At 41.8% G+C, this 15,851-nt stretch overlaps 1 protein-coding gene and 1 long non-coding RNA gene across 2 annotated transcripts; one reads left to right on the top strand and one right to left on the bottom strand.

The window, feature by feature from the left end:
* The first annotated feature begins 474 nt into the window (after window positions 1–474).
* On the top strand, window positions 475–5,093 carry KCNK18 (potassium two pore domain channel subfamily K member 18). The gene is made up of 4 exons (XM_066324436.1): window positions 475–1,502; window positions 1,614–1,691; window positions 2,763–2,909; window positions 4,282–5,093. The coding sequence occupies exons 1-4, from the start codon at window positions 1,475–1,477 to the stop codon at window positions 5,091–5,093; spliced, it is 1,065 nt and encodes a 354-aa protein (XP_066180533.1). The 5' UTR covers window positions 475–1,474.
* Window positions 5,094–15,335: 10,242 nt separating this feature from the next.
* On the bottom strand, window positions 15,336–15,624 carry LOC136364496 (uncharacterized). The gene is made up of 2 exons (XR_010744157.1): window positions 15,499–15,624; window positions 15,336–15,408 (listed from the first exon to the last, which is right to left on the bottom strand). It is a non-coding gene; the product is annotated as an uncharacterized lncRNA (long non-coding RNA).
* Between the last annotated feature and the right edge of the window lie 227 nt (window positions 15,625–15,851).

Here is a 15,851-nt window from a genome sequence, read left to right as displayed (position 1 = left end):
AAAGCAGAGTAGCAGAACCACGTTGGCTCCTCCAGGTGTGTGCAGCCCATGCATTTGGGCAGTAGTAAAGAGCTGTCCAAAGTTTGAGTCTCTGCTCAAAGGGCATAAAGAGCACCAAGCCTATGCACATTATCTCCAAGTACAACCTCTCAGGAAGTTCTGTTGCTTTTGACTAATTATGAACATTAGCAGATTTTAACTCTCTGTTTCAGGTCAGTGGGGGGAAAAATAAAGCAGAGATTGATTGCAATAAGAGGATTTATGGATGTGTTGCCAAAAAGCAAGACTGAGCCAACAAGGCAGGTAACCAGAGAAACAGCAAGCACACAGGCTTGTTTTTGTCTTAGCCCTAAAAGTTTCTTTTTTTATAGTGGAGACTTGCAGACTCGTGAACATAAACTATTTTCTGATCAAATTTGCTGAGAGTTTGAGCTAGAAGAAATCGTTGTAAGCATGCAGGATTTCTGTGTGGACGTGTGGACATGTTCTGTATGTGCAGCTCAGTAGGTCTTGGCTGCACAAAACTGTTTCAATTTTTAATGAAAGATGCCTGGAGATGAAATATTTAACACTTCTTTCTGTAAAGTCCAACTCCCCTTACTACCACTACAAAAATTGCTAAGGGCAGTGATATTGCTTGTTGCTCCAAATGTTTTAGAGTGAAGGATGAAAAGAAAGGCTTTATTTTTAAAGTTGGATATAGTTTGCAAAAATCAGTAAGCCTGAACAGAACCTTGCAAATTCCAACTTACAGTGGGAATTTCATAATTGAAACATCTATTTATATAGGAAAATTTCACTCCAGTGAGAAAAACCTTCTAGACTATTTTTATTTTATTTCTCCTTGGGAGAAAAAGAAATGAAAATTCAAAAGACCCTCTCTACAAAGACTGAGCGGTATAGAGAGATTCTGTAAGCTGTCTGAAAGACAAATTAATTGTTCTACGGTCTGCCCAGGGGTTACAGTTAGCACCATCCCTTCTTTTGATTAATTTTAAATTTTCCTGTTTGCTTCTTGTGAGACATCTTTAAAGAGCTCCAGTGCATATTTTCCCTCCTGGGAGCTGGAAGTGTTTCTGCTCTATCAATGGGAAACTGTTGTTCAGGAGAAGAAACTTTAGGCACTAGTTGGCTCCAGTGGAAGCTGAAAGGAGCTGGTAATCCATGTGCATTACAGTGCTGGCTGATCAATAATAATTCAGGGACAGAGTGGTGTGGCGTCAACTGAGAAGTATTTCAGGGCTTGATCAGTTGTGCTCCTTTTCCGTGGGGACTGTAGTGCAATCTTCACTTATAAAGACATGTGATCTGAAAGCCTGAGGCAGAACAATCCTTGTTTTCACAGGAGAAGCTTTTCTTGGCTGCAAAAGCTTTTACATCCTCATCTTTCTTTCTAGAAGCTGTGCCTTCTCCACAAAATTATATACTTAAAAAAAAAAAAAAAGAAAAAAGTAAAAAGAAAGAGGAGCTCAGGATGGCAACAACATCACAGCCTCTGCGAGGTAAAACGACATGTAAAAAAATATTCTGGGCAGTGTTTCCTCATGCCTGCTTCATTCTGTCTCTTGTCATCTATGCTTTTCTTGGGGCTCTCATGTTTTCCCACATTGAAGGTACCCGGGAGGTCACTGTAAGTGAAGAATATACAACATTTCTGCAGAATCTGACGTTCCTCGCCAGAAAGTTATCAGGTATGTACTAGAATTTCAAAATGACTTAACTGTACAGGGAGTTACTCATTCTCTTGCTTTTTGAATGAGGTTTTTTTTTTTTTTTTTTTTTTTTTTTGCTTTTGGAGACTTTAAAATACTAACAGCTGACCGTGCAAACAAGATTCCCCCTCTGCCTAGCTAATGACTGCTGTTCTCTTCTTTAGCTGCAATTTTTGACTGCAAGCTTCCCCAGCCCTTGTGTTTCTGCCTGGAAAGGCTTTTCCTGAGATGCCTGTGCTCTCCCTTTTGCCCAGGTTACCTTTTGCCCAGGTTCTTAACGAGCAGCTGAGATTCCTGTGGTATTTCCTTCTGTTTTCTGGGGGCTGAATCCTCTCCCTCAGAAAGTTTCTCCAGCTCCCTCTTCCCTACCAGCCCTCTGGTGATGGGATGCTCAGAGGGAGACAGGTGCAGTTCTGCACCCCAGACCCAGTGCTGCTGACTGGAGGGGGCAGAGGAGAAAAGAAGGGTTAGAAATCCTCCAGGATTTGTGACGGGGCTGGTACATGGGCTTGGAGTTTCACTCAGGTGGCTGTGCTGACACAATGATCAGTTTTGGGCAATTAAATCATGGAAATAATGTCCTTTCAAGCAAGGCTCAGCCACGGGGAGGAGGAATAAGGGTTGCAGGCTGTGGGATTCACAGCAGGGCACTGGGCAGTGACATCCAAGTGTTTCATATAGGCTCCCTACTGCTGACCCCACATTTCTTAGTGTCCTTGGGTCAAAAGGAGACTAATCTCCTGGGAAGTCCAAAATGAAACAGGACATTCAGGCTGGAAGCTGATTATTCAATCATCTTGTCCTGCTTCTTTCTATGTTTATTTCTTCCTTGTCTTTTTATTCACTAAAGCCACTGAATCCACCTGATTTTTTCAGAGGTCGGCATGAGGGGCTTGAAGGGGGAGGGTGAGAAGGTGAATATTTTTTTATCTTTTAAGAGAATATGAGCAAATCCTCAGCTGGAGTGTATTTCATTGGACTAATGGGCAGGCTGCTCCCTGAGTGGTGGTCTGCAAGCCCTCACTGTGCATCCTGCTGTGACTGTGACAGATAACGTGACAGAAAATGACAAGATATTTAAGGACGACATCCGTGAGCTTTTCAACACAGCTGACCCAGTCTGGTTTATCAGTCCAGAAGACAGATGGAATTTCTTTGGCTCTCTCTTTTTTTGCTGCACAGTATTCACCACTGTGGGTAAGTACAGAGGTAAAGTAACAGGTTTTAGAATCAACTCCTATTGTTGCTTTTTCTAATGCATTTCTTCCAGAGAATTAAAACCACCACAAACAAACAAAAACATGCCTTCTAAACCCAAACCCCCTTGAATTTTTTCCCTGAGTATTGATGATGAGTCTGCAAGCAGTTCTGCACACACAGACTGCAGAGACATAGCTGAGTCACAGAAACAAGTCAGAAGTTTGTAACTAGTGATGGTACACATGAATTAACATCATCATTACATATATACTATAATACACATTCCTATAGGATGTGCACAGGGCTATTGAACTAAAAAGAAATCTCCATTTTTCTGTCAAATCTTACCTTTCCCACTGTTGTGGGTAATGTTTTGGATAATGTTTTCTTCTCTGTAAAAGCTAATTCATAATGCATATATTGTCTTTCAATTGTTTCTTAGTTACTTATGCCCAATTCATCTTCGTTAATCTGTGGTTCTGTAATTAAGCACGGTATTCACATTTCTCTGGGTTAACAGCACATGATAGCGTTTAAGTCACACCTTTGAAATCTTTCAGTCTGACTTCATATTTCAAAGGAGGACCTAGATCAAATGGAAACATCTGTTCTGATTTTGGCTCCCACTGCATTGCTAAATACAACTCCTCATGCTCATTCCCAAAGCCACTTTTATCCCTTTGTTAATCTTTCTCAAATGCTGGCAAGAACAGGCACTGTCTATCCAAATTTGTCATAATCAAAACTGGATGGGAAATATTCCCAGAGCATTGCATCAAATTGCAAAGACATTTCTCCACTGCAGTAGGATATGCTCAAATCCCAGCATGGGTCTGCATCTTACTGTAAAAGAGAAACTGAACCTTTAAAAAGAGCTCATCCTGCACAAGGGGCAGGGTGGGAGCTGATGTACTCACTCAGAGCTCTTGTGTGCTGTGTCACAGCTCAAACCTTAGACTCCAATCTCTTGGGTGACTGCTCAAACTCAGCTTCTTGCAGTTTGAAGACAGAAGTCTGGGTGGTCAGAGACACACTGGGGATGTGACCAGAATCCTCAGTCCTGTGAATATTTCCTGGAATAAACACGGCAGCCAAGAACTTTTGAAAGGGGATGTTTTATGAAGGATGCCTTCTGAAGGATGAGGAGGAAAATGGTTGTTTAAATTTGATACAGTTATTATAATACCAATGTTTTCTCCCACTATAATGGAAAGCACTGACTTACAATTTGAGTTTCATATCCGATATGTTAGAAGAAGGAAATATAAATAGCGTAATTTGATTTAAGGAAAGGGCATATCTTCTGCTACCATTTTATGCATCAGATCTCTCTCTTTCTCTTCTCTTCCCCTTCTTGTTCTTGTTCAAGGTTATGGCAATACCTATCCTGTGACACGGACTGGGAAGTATCTCTGTATGTTGTATGCTTTATTTGGGATCCCTCTGATGTTCTTGGTCCTGACGGACATGGGAGACATCCTTGCAACTGTCTTATCCAAGTCTTACAACGAATTCAGGAAACTACAGTCAAAAATTCTTGCCTCTAAACTCTGCTCTGGATCCACATGTAGCAAAAGGAATGAACTGAAATCCAGGGCACAGTCTAAAATAGTCATCAACGAGCCCCTGACGATTATGGAAGTGCTGAGGAGTCAGTCAGGTATGAGACAGAGGCCGGTCAAATATCGCAATGTGGAGCTTTTTGAAATGTTAATTGCCAGGGAGAAAGAAAACACACAACCAGCAAGAAATAAAAGCATGGAGAGATGGAGTTCATGCCCTGAACTGGCCAGGGAAAAGACAGTGTCCAGAGTAATTGAGAATTTTGACAAAATAGGAAAAGAGGTGGAAAAACTAGATGTGCCCATTGTATTGATGGTGCTCGTAATCTTTGTGTACATCTCCTGTGCAGCTGCTATTCTTCCAAACTGGGAAAAAAATATGGATTTTCAGGAAGCCTTTTATTTCTGCTTTATCACTTTGACCACTATTGGATTTGGAGATACAAAACTAGAACATCCCAAGTTTTTCTTGTTTTTTTCCCTCTACATTATGATTGGCATGGAAATTGTCTTCATTGCTTTTAAGCTGGGCCAAGACCGCTTAATCATTCTGTATAAAAAGGTGATTTCATTTTGTGCAGAGAAAAATATTCCATCAAAGAAGATATATCCAAAATAAGAGCACTCATTTCTCCTTCACTTGTCGGCACTGGCCACTGCAATGAGATGAAAATGTTTCTGTGCATTTCTGCCTTGGGCTGGCAGGTGCCATCTTTTAATCTGATTTCCTCTGGGAAATGACTATGAAATGATTGATTATCTCTGGAAGAACTTGGTGAAGGCATCTCCAGGGGTACTCTCCAAAGGGGTCCCTTCTAAATAATCAAAGATGTTGCATGATGAAGAAGCTGAAGGCTCTCCCCTGACAGTTCTCCCTGACATATTTTGCAAAGCTCTGAATTCCTGCAGCATTTCTGTCCCTCCTCCCTCTGGCAGACAATTCAGGAATTTTGTTTTCAGTACTTGTCCAAGCAAGGCCCAGATCTCCAGGAAGGTCCTGTCCTGCCACCTTCTCTGCAGGCAGGGCCAGCTTGGCTGTGGCTGTCTGTCCTGAGCTGTGACACCCTGCTGCTGCCATCTGCCCATCATCAGAGCGAGCTGGGGAGGAGAGGAACAGATCCAGCTGCTGTGTATGGCAAACATCCCACCTTGCACTGGCCAGGGAAGTGTTCCATGGAAAGTAAGGACACCACATCTTCCCATCTCTGTCACCTGTCCAGAAAGCAGCCAGAGAGCTGCTCATCTGCTCAGGGCTGAACCCTGATCATTCCATCATGATCCATGAGTCTGGACTCAGCCTGGAGTCAGTGTGTGTCCCACAGTGTCCAGCTACAGAGGTGCTCGTGGCAAGTTCTGCTCCTTGGTGGTGTCTGGGGAAGGCACACAGCAAACCTGGAGTGGCTGCAGCCCTGGAGTGATGCTCCATGCCTTTGCTGTCAAAAGAGCATGTGTTGAACAGCCACCCCACAAGTCCCCACTCCTCCCCACATTTCACTCTGCACGGACCTCTGGGAGCTCCTTGACCCACCTGTAGAAGACAAGCCCACCTGTCTCACTGGGATGTGGGGAGGATCCTGTACTTATATAATTGTGGAGCACATTAGGATGAGAATATCATTGTTTCTTCAAGATTTTGCTTCTATTATTAACAATTTGAATTGTCAATAATAGCTTTTCATTAAAAAAACCCACCATTAATTTAGAATAAAAATATGTAGTTCATATAGAAGAAACCACTGACTTTAATTAATCACCTTTTAACTTGTAGATGATATGCATGCCCACTAAATATGAACATCTCTAAATAATAAAAAATGCTTGATTATGACAGAATGTAGCATATTCTCCATTAGCAAATTTACCAGTTGGAGCTGAGATTTTCAGAGTATTTACATGTCATCTTATGTCTGTTGTACTCCATGTATGTGGCAATATGTATTCAGTCCTGATTAATAATTGGATGCAATTAAGCATTGATGATATGCAAGATATATAATGACTGATAGTAAATAGGAAATGTTTTGTAAGAATAAAAATAAAAACTACAGAGGCTGGAAGAAACTTCAGTAAACTCTGTCATGTTTGCTTGAGTTTGGCCTTATGTAGAAAGTCCCTCCATTCATATCACTCCTCTCATATTACTTAATTTTGTATCTTCAGATTAAAAATCAGTGTAGAACTTTGGTATCAAAATACCAGAAATCAATGAAAGGACTTGCAGGATATCACAGGCTTTGGATCAGATAACTGCACTTCCTGCCCCTCAAGGTTTTCCTTGTGATATTCTACGCCTGTCAGCAATTTTAATAACTGGTAATGTAATTTGTTTCTGTCATATCAATGGGATCTCATTTATGGAGAGCAGTTAATCTTGTATTCATGGCCCATATATTTCTCATTGGCACAGTACCTTAATGCCTTACCATTTACTTTTAGGGAATTTTGGCTGGATTTGCAATAGAGATTCTGCACCAAATCATTCTAGTTATGGCCAAGGGATGGCAGTAAACAGCTTTTTTTTTTCCTATTGAACTTGTCAGTTAAGCTTTCAATTGATTTTGTAGAAGGAAAGGGAACAAATCACATAACCACTACACTCTATAAACCAATCATGCACCTGACTCTTGAATATTGTGCACAGCTCTGGTCCTTCACCTCCCAAAGGATATGTAAATTTGGAAAAAAGTTTAATAGCCCAGGGTAAAAGATGAACAAAAAAAGGGAACAACTTCCATACAGGGAAGTAGCTCTCTAGTCTGGAGGGAGGTGAGAGACTGGTGGGAGAGATGAGTAGAATTACCAGGGCTCAGAGAAGGGAAACAAGGAATGATGGAATGATTTTCAAACATCTCCCACTATGAGAGCATGGGCTGACAAATGAATCCCACATGTGACAGGCTTAAGAAAAGAAACAGAAAGAAGAGAAAATGGGGCTTCACACAACATGTAATTAAGCTGTAGATGCTCCTTGTCACGGGAAGATGTGGCAATTAAAAGTTCCTATTAGATCAATGAGAGATGGGACAAAACCATGAAAAAAACCCTTCAAAAACAATTAAATCCAAATATAACAATTCTGTCTCAATAATTACTGAGTTCTAAACTGGAGATGAGGAGAAGCTTCTCTACAGATTTTGGTGTCTTTATTTTCTTTCTTTGCAACCTGCTATCTCTCAGAGACAGAACGTATTCTGTCCACTCTGTTCTGGCCTGATTTCCATGCCTGTAATGCATAGAAACATATTGCTACGGAGCTAAAAATACCACTCAGCAAATCTAATGCCTGAATAGATATTTAGTTTCATATTTGTGTGCCAGGTAGACAAACTAGTCCAGTCTGATTGTGCAAAACATATCTCCAAAAATTGTGATTTAGGCAACACGACACCACCAGTCTGCGGTAAAAAGTAATGGTGGTCATTTGGCTTGTGTCATCAGCCTAAAGAAGGGTGGAGAGTTTGACACCCATTGCATTGTCAGGTATAAAATGGTGTTTATGTCTTCTGTTCAGGTGCACTGATCCCACACAAACAGGAATATCTGGGCCTGGTTCTCTCACTCTCAGAGTTGGAAGCCAGGTTCCAGATGGCAGAGCAGTGTGCAGCAGCCTTGGGCTGACAGAGGCAGCAGCAGGTCTCACAGCAGAGAAGGATCTGAATGTAAATGCAGTAAATATAGTCAGAGAGCTAATGAAAATGAATCAAAGTAGTGAGTAATGGCTCATTTAGTGCATAAATATTTATGATTTGACTGTTCTTATCATGGACTAAATCCTGGAAGAATTCACATTCTCTGCCCACAGAAGTTTTTGTTCAACAAAATTGACATGGAGATCAGCTTTGTTTGCTTCAAAGCAGTTACAAAATATTGCTTTTCATAAATTCTCCCCATCTCGATCTGCATGAGATGCTGGATTAGATGTGAAGGGCTCCACTGAAGAACTCTTCTCTCAGGAAAGACGTGACTGATGGGGAAAGAGTTGCTTGATGTGCAACCCACAGCGGATATGAGTTATTACAGCCCCAGCTGGAGAGCTCTGCAGATCAAATGCACTTGATGCTGAAGGATGCTGGATCAATCACCCTTGATTGGGCCAAGATGGCAGCTGTCACGAGCACTTAGGAGCAGAGGGCAGGGTGTTCCTGGTGTGGGAATCACAGGGGAACCACGGAGGAATGAGGGGAAGGAGCAGAAAATAATCTTTGGGTAGAAGTGTTCGAAGGAGAAAATGACAGCAGTGGTGGAGGGAAAAGCCATTTTCTGTGTTGACAGAAATATGGTGAAGAGATGCTTGAGACTGAAAATACAGTGGGGGCTGGTTCCTCTGGCTTGGGAAGGTTTGTGCAGCCAGCTTGGCTGGAGAGCCCTTTTTAAACCAACACAGTGGTTATGGATGATATGGGCTTCAGCACAGGTCTCACCACCAGCAGCCACAGCAGGGCAGAGTCTGTGCAAGGAATCCTCCTGAGAGATAAAACAATCAGAAAGAAGATACAGGGTCTGGACTGAAAAGCCATTAATGAAACCATCAGAAATGTTCCTGTTATCCTCTGCTTTGTCATTCAAAGAATGACATTTCATTCATGCTCATCTTCTGCATGAACAGCGTGTCTGAGGACTCAGGAAATTCTTAATGGGATGTAGGACTTGTCATCTGGGTGCCAGTTCTTCAGATGTAGTCCAGATTTTAGTGGGCTCCACGTTAGTAACATCTGATAACACTTTGATGGCTTTTATGCTTTTTCAACTTGTTCCAGGTGGAAGTGCACCCATATCATAAAAACACTGCCATATAATGAATGCTAATTGCATGTGTGGTGGTGGCAGGCTCTGCAGAGGCAAAGGCTGGGAGTCCAGCTGGGAGCAGTCCCTGCAGTCCTCTTTGCTCCCAGGTTCCCAGCACACCTTGTGATCCTAATTTCCAGACCACAGGGAGCATCAAATGCAGCATGGTGTGGCTATTGCATGCAATGTGAGTGTTTTGTGGACCCAGAAGGATGGGTCTTGTCATTTAACCTGCCTTTCATAAATGAAACACTTTGTGAAAATTTATTATCTTCATATACAAGTAACAACAATATATTTTTTAATTTTTATTACTATTACTAAACAGGTCCACGGGCTGTATTCAGCATGTTCTGCCAGGGCATGCTATATTCTAAGATCAACTTCAAGTATTTAACTGAGCTATCTCCATTTCTTCCTCACATTATGCACCACTTATAAGGTAGAAAAGTACTTTTCAGGTCATTTGACAGGGCAGTGTGCATTTACACACAGAGCAAGGGAGATCAGGGTGCTCAGGATAAATTTCAGTTCTCTCTGTTAATGTACACAGGCACAGATAGTGGCAGAAATACGAGGAATTTTCTCCATCACTCATACAGCAAATCACAGCTATGTGAGGACAGCAGATCTCTCATATATGAAGCCAATATTTTTAGGATAGCAGTCTGAGGTCTAAGTGCAAACCTTCATGAGCAATGAAGTCCATGAATGTATTGCTTGTACGTGCCAATAACTGATTGTCTGCACGTGGTTTTCATTAGAGAGTTTTAGGAAGTGCTTGAACAAATGTTAGTTGGCTCGTCTGCTTATGGGTTTGCACGTGAATCTGAGGCTTTTTCTTCTTTTGCCGTTTCTTTTTTTTATTTGAATCAAAAATTCAGTCTCTGAGTAGATAAAATGTAGTTCTTTACAGGTTAGCTCAAAAACTGATAGGTTTTTTCAAACTGATGAAGCTCTCAGTATCTGGCCAGAGACAGAATCCTTCCAACACTGGTCTTGTGCATAAAACTTTATGTGCATTTTCAGGATGCACCGAAGTCCAGAGGAAATGGAAAGCAATGGGCAAGAAGGGAAAGTAAAGCAAAGCAAGAAGAAAAGAGTAGAAATTTGACAGTGAAAAATAAATTTCTTTGTTAAGCATCTACTGATGAAAAATCAGGGTAACGATGCTGTCTAACAACATTAATTCATTACATTATATGCTTCCACAAATCCCAGTGTGAACAGGAAAACTGAATGAGAAACCACCACAAAACCAGCATATAAAATTGCCAACGGACTTGATGTGCTGCTGGAAGAGAGTTCCTTGATCTGCTGTGCACTGCACACTCTGATCTGTGCCCTATGGGGCAGAGCCACCTGTTTGCTCTCTTTTGTCACACGTGGCAAAAAGATTTGAGGAGCATTACCAGAGCTGGAGGCTGGGGTTCTGACTGTGGGTACAAGACACTCACTTCCTAATATTCTCCCCACTTCATACTTTTCTTGTGGAAAGTCATAGAAGATGTTGCTGCTAAAGGAATTTGGGAGTTCAGGGAGTTCAGTTATGTATTAAACCTTCTGCTGACCAGCTTGATAAATGCACGTGATTTTAGGATGTTTATCTCTCACACAACCATCCAAACTCTCAGAAGAGCACTGACTGCCTAGATTTCCCTGGTGTTTAATGGATGTTTGATGGATGTTTACCAGCCAAAAGTTGCAAGTGTTTTCAAAGCAAATCCAAGTGTAGGTAACAAGTACCAGCAAATCAGGTATTTTTGGCTGAACCGCAAAATGTTGACAGTGAAGAGAGGGCTTTTGGAAAGGCTTTGACAATTCCACCCTTGAATGACTCTGTGAGATGAGCCATTCATGTCAGTGAGAGGGGAGGGACCTCAAAGATAAAGCTCTTTGTGGTCCTCCCATGCTGTCACTGTAACTGCAGCTTTTCACATGGAGACATGGCAGTGACACTGCTGATGAAAGAGGACTGCCTTTCTCCAAGGCTCATTCCAAGCTTTTCCATACCTCCCAGGAGAACACCAACAACGTCATGATCTACTTCAGACAAAGCAATATGTGGCATTCTTCATAAAAAAATGTTTCTCAAACAGTTTAAATAGCTTTATGATAAGTCATCCTTGGAAGAGGAAATAAGAGACCAAATGGAGGCTCATGGATTTTCCTTGGAGTTTAAGAGCAGGACATAATTTGCTGCACTACAAAGTCTGATTTTCTGAATGGGTCTGTAGATAGTGAATGCTTGGAGTAACATTTGACAGCCAATAGCACCTCTTTTCTACCTCCCCTGTGAGAAAAGTTACGCTGCCAAGTGGTTTTTACAGCAATTTTCTCTGCCAAGGAAATGAAGATGTTTTGTGCTCAAAGAGATTAAGGACTGGCACGGGTACATGTGTTTGCCTTCTAAAAAAGCCACTTATAAATGCTATCTAAGAGGAAGCAGGCTGAATTCTGATCTTCTTGATATCCATGGCAAAGCTCACAGTGCTTTAGAAAAATTAGGTTTGGAGAGAAGTAAAAATAGAATATGTTTTGCCATTAATCACTTTGATCTTGGTTTTAGAAGAGCCATTTCATGCCTAAGCTTCCTCACATGGGAAGGGTTTTTCCTACAAAAAACAGCCAAAATTACTGATTACTTGTCTTTTCCCTTGAAAGGACAGGATATTTTTCCAGGTCAGCAGCATTGACCTGAAATCAGGACATGATTACAGACTCTGGAGAAAAGGGAATTTCCCAAAAAATCCAAGTTCCTCTTGGTCAAAGCCAGACAAACATTAAGACGTGTCTTATATCTACATTAAGCAGTCATATATGGCTATTAATTTTTTTTGTGGCTATGTTTGCCATTGTCTCTAGCTTTGAACAGAGCTCCCTGTGTCAGAGCTCCCATCAATGGCCCAGCATGTCCCTGGACCCTCAGGCAGGGCCTGAGAAGTGGGATGTTCTTTGGGACAAGGCTCACCCTGCCATGCTCACAGATTTACTTCTTCCATGGAGAAGTGTGGATATAATCCCCCTCTTGGCCTTGTTTTCCATTAAAAGGGAAGCAGCAGCATCAATAATAACAACACTATAAACACAGCAACTAAGGCAGTCATTAAAGTTAATCTCCAGGTGACTTTAAAATAGATTTTAGGGATGGTGTTTCAATAAACACTTTGACTTGAGGTTCATTGAAGTCCAGTGTTTGGAGAATCAGGTATTTTATTTGTTCAATTATAAATCTTTACTGATGGGAACAGGAAAACATGCTAGAAACTGTTCTCAGTGTTTCTTGTGTTTGGAAAAAGGTGTCATAAAAAACCATTAGGGAGTCTGTTCCTGTAAAATTCTCCAGCCTACCACTTCACACAGGATTTGAAGTGGCTGGCTTTGGCAAATGCTGCTTTGATCTAAAAATCTCACCTGCTTTTTAGTCTGAATAGCATCACCATGGGACTATACGACCTTTCAAAGAAGCTCAATTAAAAATCAGGAGGCCAAAATGTTTGGTCCCTTGCTCTGATTACACTTCCAGCAGTTTCGGAAGGAAGCAGCTCTGTGAAAGTCAGAAAAAAATAATGAAATTATAAACCCAACATGGGATTGGGGTCTTGAACTCTGTTAATAATTATTATTTCTGGAGTTTATTATTTTTATTATGGTGGTTCCTCCGAGCATCTTAGATAAGGACTTTAAATCCCCATTTATCTGAGAGTTTCTAGCAGCATGCCTGCTGCAGAGTGCATCTCTGTAACTAAAGCAGCCCTTATCACTTCCTGCCTGTCCTGGCTGAGCAAGAAAGAGAAACTCCTTATGGCATGTGCACAAATATGTGTCACTGGGTGATTGAGTAGATCTGCAAAGCAGCTGCGGTGTATTTCAAAAAAAGAAGAAACCCAGTGAAATAGGAGCTGGGAATGCAGAAGCCTCCTGCAACACCATGAAATTTCATGACAGGGGAAGTGTCTGCATTGCCCATCTGTCCTGCTCCAGCTGTGCCACTTCACCCCACCAGCTGTGCTCCAGCTCGGCCTGGCCAATCCATAAATTAATCCATCAGTGAATCCCTGACCAATGCATTGGCTTTGGGTGTTGGTGTTTATAAATATCATTCCTGATCTCTACATTAATCTCTTGGATAACTCTGAATACTGAGGAAAGCACAAGTTTGACAGCCTTCAGACATTAATTTAGTTCTCATGATGATGGATAGCTAGCATTCAAGGTGCTTGAAGCTGCCTGGAAAGCTAGAAGAGTGGTGTAATCCAGCACAGAAACAATTTGACAAGCACAGATCAAGGAAATCAGTTTCTCTGTCTCTAGAGTGGGGAAAGAAAAATGTGATAAATCTGCAAAATTTCAAGTCATCATCATATTTTATGAGACTGGACTAGAAGGCATGTGTGTCTGAGAAGTACTTACATAGGAGGGTTTACAGTTGTATTATTATATTGCCCAGATTAAGTGATTTATAGTAAAAGAATCTGTACTCTGGGTTCCATGAGCATCACTTGTCCACAGGCAAAAGGTGCCTTAGAACCAAACTGAAACAGGTGAAAAAAAGCAACCACACCTGAATGCTTGTTATTGTTGAGAAGAGACAAAGACACATTAGCGTGTCCCCTTACAGGAGTTGTTTCAATTGAGAGCCTTCCTGGCTCACTCTCTGAGATATTTGTCAAAATTGTACAGAAAAACATTCAGCTGGAAGAGAGCTTCATAGCAAGAAGGGCTTAAAACAACATGATTTAATGAAAAAGAGAGAAAATCAAAGCAAAGCAGATTATAGTGTCTGAGAGAGAGCTGGGCAGTGCACAAATGGTCTGATAGGTTATAACTGTCAAACCTGGCAGGGAGATGAACTCCTGGATGTAGGAGAGCTCTCCCTTCATTTCTGCAGGCCTACATGGATCTCTGGAGGCAGCAGAGCAAGGTGCATCCTCTCACTCCTTTAGCCCTGCAGAGAGGTCCCTGCAGTCTGGAGAATACAGCCCTGCTCCTTCCTGCAAGATTAACATAGGAATAACCTCTCTTGACTATTTGCCTTTATAGATTTACTTCTTAGTCCCAGAGAACACAGTGAGTGAAGGGAAGTTAAATTTGTGTTTACAAGAGGAGAGCAGTGTGCATAAAAAATTGTCTGCTTGAGCTCACAGTCTCCTGAAGTCCCAGAGCCTTTTAAACCAATTAAGCTCCTGTTGGCTCTGTAAGGTGTAGGGCATTCTTCAGAAGGACTCAAAAAAACCCAAAACAACAAAACCCCACCACTTTATGGCAAACAGCAGGTGCTGAAGTTCCTGGAAAGCCTTTCCAAGTCACGGTGTACTTCTGTTCAAACATGACTCAACGGCTATTCTGAGTGAAGGATGTGATTTACAAAGGATTCTGGCCAGGTGCTTTAGCAGGCTGTGTGTTTCACAGTGGACATGTTCTACTTTCTGTGTATATTATGTTGTCTTGAGGAATGAATCAGTAGCATTTGTAGAAGTCTTTAGGCACCCAATATACATGACCTGGAACTTCACAGCCAAGTGCCTCTCTCGTCCTGGAGGTTTTCCATCCTCTGGCATGACCATGGATCTCCATGGAGAGAGAACAAGGTGCTGTTTGCTTAGGTCAGGTAAATGCCCACACTCAGAGTGACTGACAACAACTGCAAAACTCTGATTTTCTTCAATGTAAAACCAAAAACCTTTAATGAGACTCTATCCCTGGATAATGCAGCTGCTGTCATTCTGGTTGTATTTCTAAAGCCTTTGGAGATGCCTTTCTTTCCATTCATTCAATAAGGAGTGATGAGACACTCTCTAGCTTTGCTTTCACAGCTCTACTTCTCTCTGGGGGAAAGCAAAACTATTCTTAAGCAGCTGCAAAAGGAAGAATGTGTGATAAAAAAAATAAATAAAACAAAATCACAGTCTAACCTCCATAATATCGATCCTGGAAGGGAGATTGGACAGATGCCTTCTTTTGTATGGCTGTGGAAGGACTTTCGTGCTAATTTTATTTCTTAAGGGTTCTGCTTTTTAGTGCTTTGAGTGGTGGTAATGGTAAATAAAATTCGTGTGTGGGGGAAAGGAACTGATTAAGAGAAAATTGTCATTTTATTCCTGGAGGTAAGTTCGCTTTTTGCATTTCCTCTGTTCGCTTAGAATCACCTGAAATGGCAAACGCCTCATCTGTATTTTTATTATTCCTGCTTGTTGGGGATGTGTGCTGGAAATAGAGAATCCCTTTGGCTGGGTTACCTGGAGCCACTAGATGGTGCAAGCAGACCTCGTTCCTTCGGGAGCCCCGGTGCCAGCAGATGGCACGGCTGAGATGGAGCCGGGTCCAGCCCCTCTGCCCTGGCAACAGGAGAACGCCTCAGAAAATCCTCTGCAACATGAGGGACACTGGGATTGTTATCGGGGGACTCTGAAAGGAGGAGAACACGAATGAAGGTTAGGAAGGCAACAATAACACACAATGCTTCACACACAATAGTCAATCTGCCCTTGGGTCTAAAGCAAAACGGCGCCACAAAGATAATTTGATGTGGTGCCCTACGTTTATCATCTCAGGGAAAGTGTAGATTTTAAGATGCTCCTTGATCAGTCCT

This window comes from Sylvia atricapilla, chromosome 8 (genome assembly GCF_009819655.1).
Source record: "Sylvia atricapilla isolate bSylAtr1 chromosome 8, bSylAtr1.pri, whole genome shotgun sequence".
NCBI classification, from domain to species: domain Eukaryota; kingdom Metazoa; phylum Chordata; class Aves; order Passeriformes; family Sylviidae; genus Sylvia; species Sylvia atricapilla.
This window is presented reverse-complemented; position numbering and strand designations above follow the sequence as displayed.

Coding starts and splice junctions, on each gene's coding strand:
- KCNK18 (XM_066324436.1), top strand. CDS start 1,475: ATGGCAACAACATCACAGCCTCTGCGAG. Junction 1,692..2,762: donor CCTCGCCAGAAAGTTATCAG/GTATGTACTAGA, acceptor TGACTGTGACAG/ATAACGTGACAGAAAATGAC. Junction 2,910..4,281: donor CACAGTATTCACCACTGTGG/GTAAGTACAGAG, acceptor TTCTTGTTCAAG/GTTATGGCAATACCTATCCT.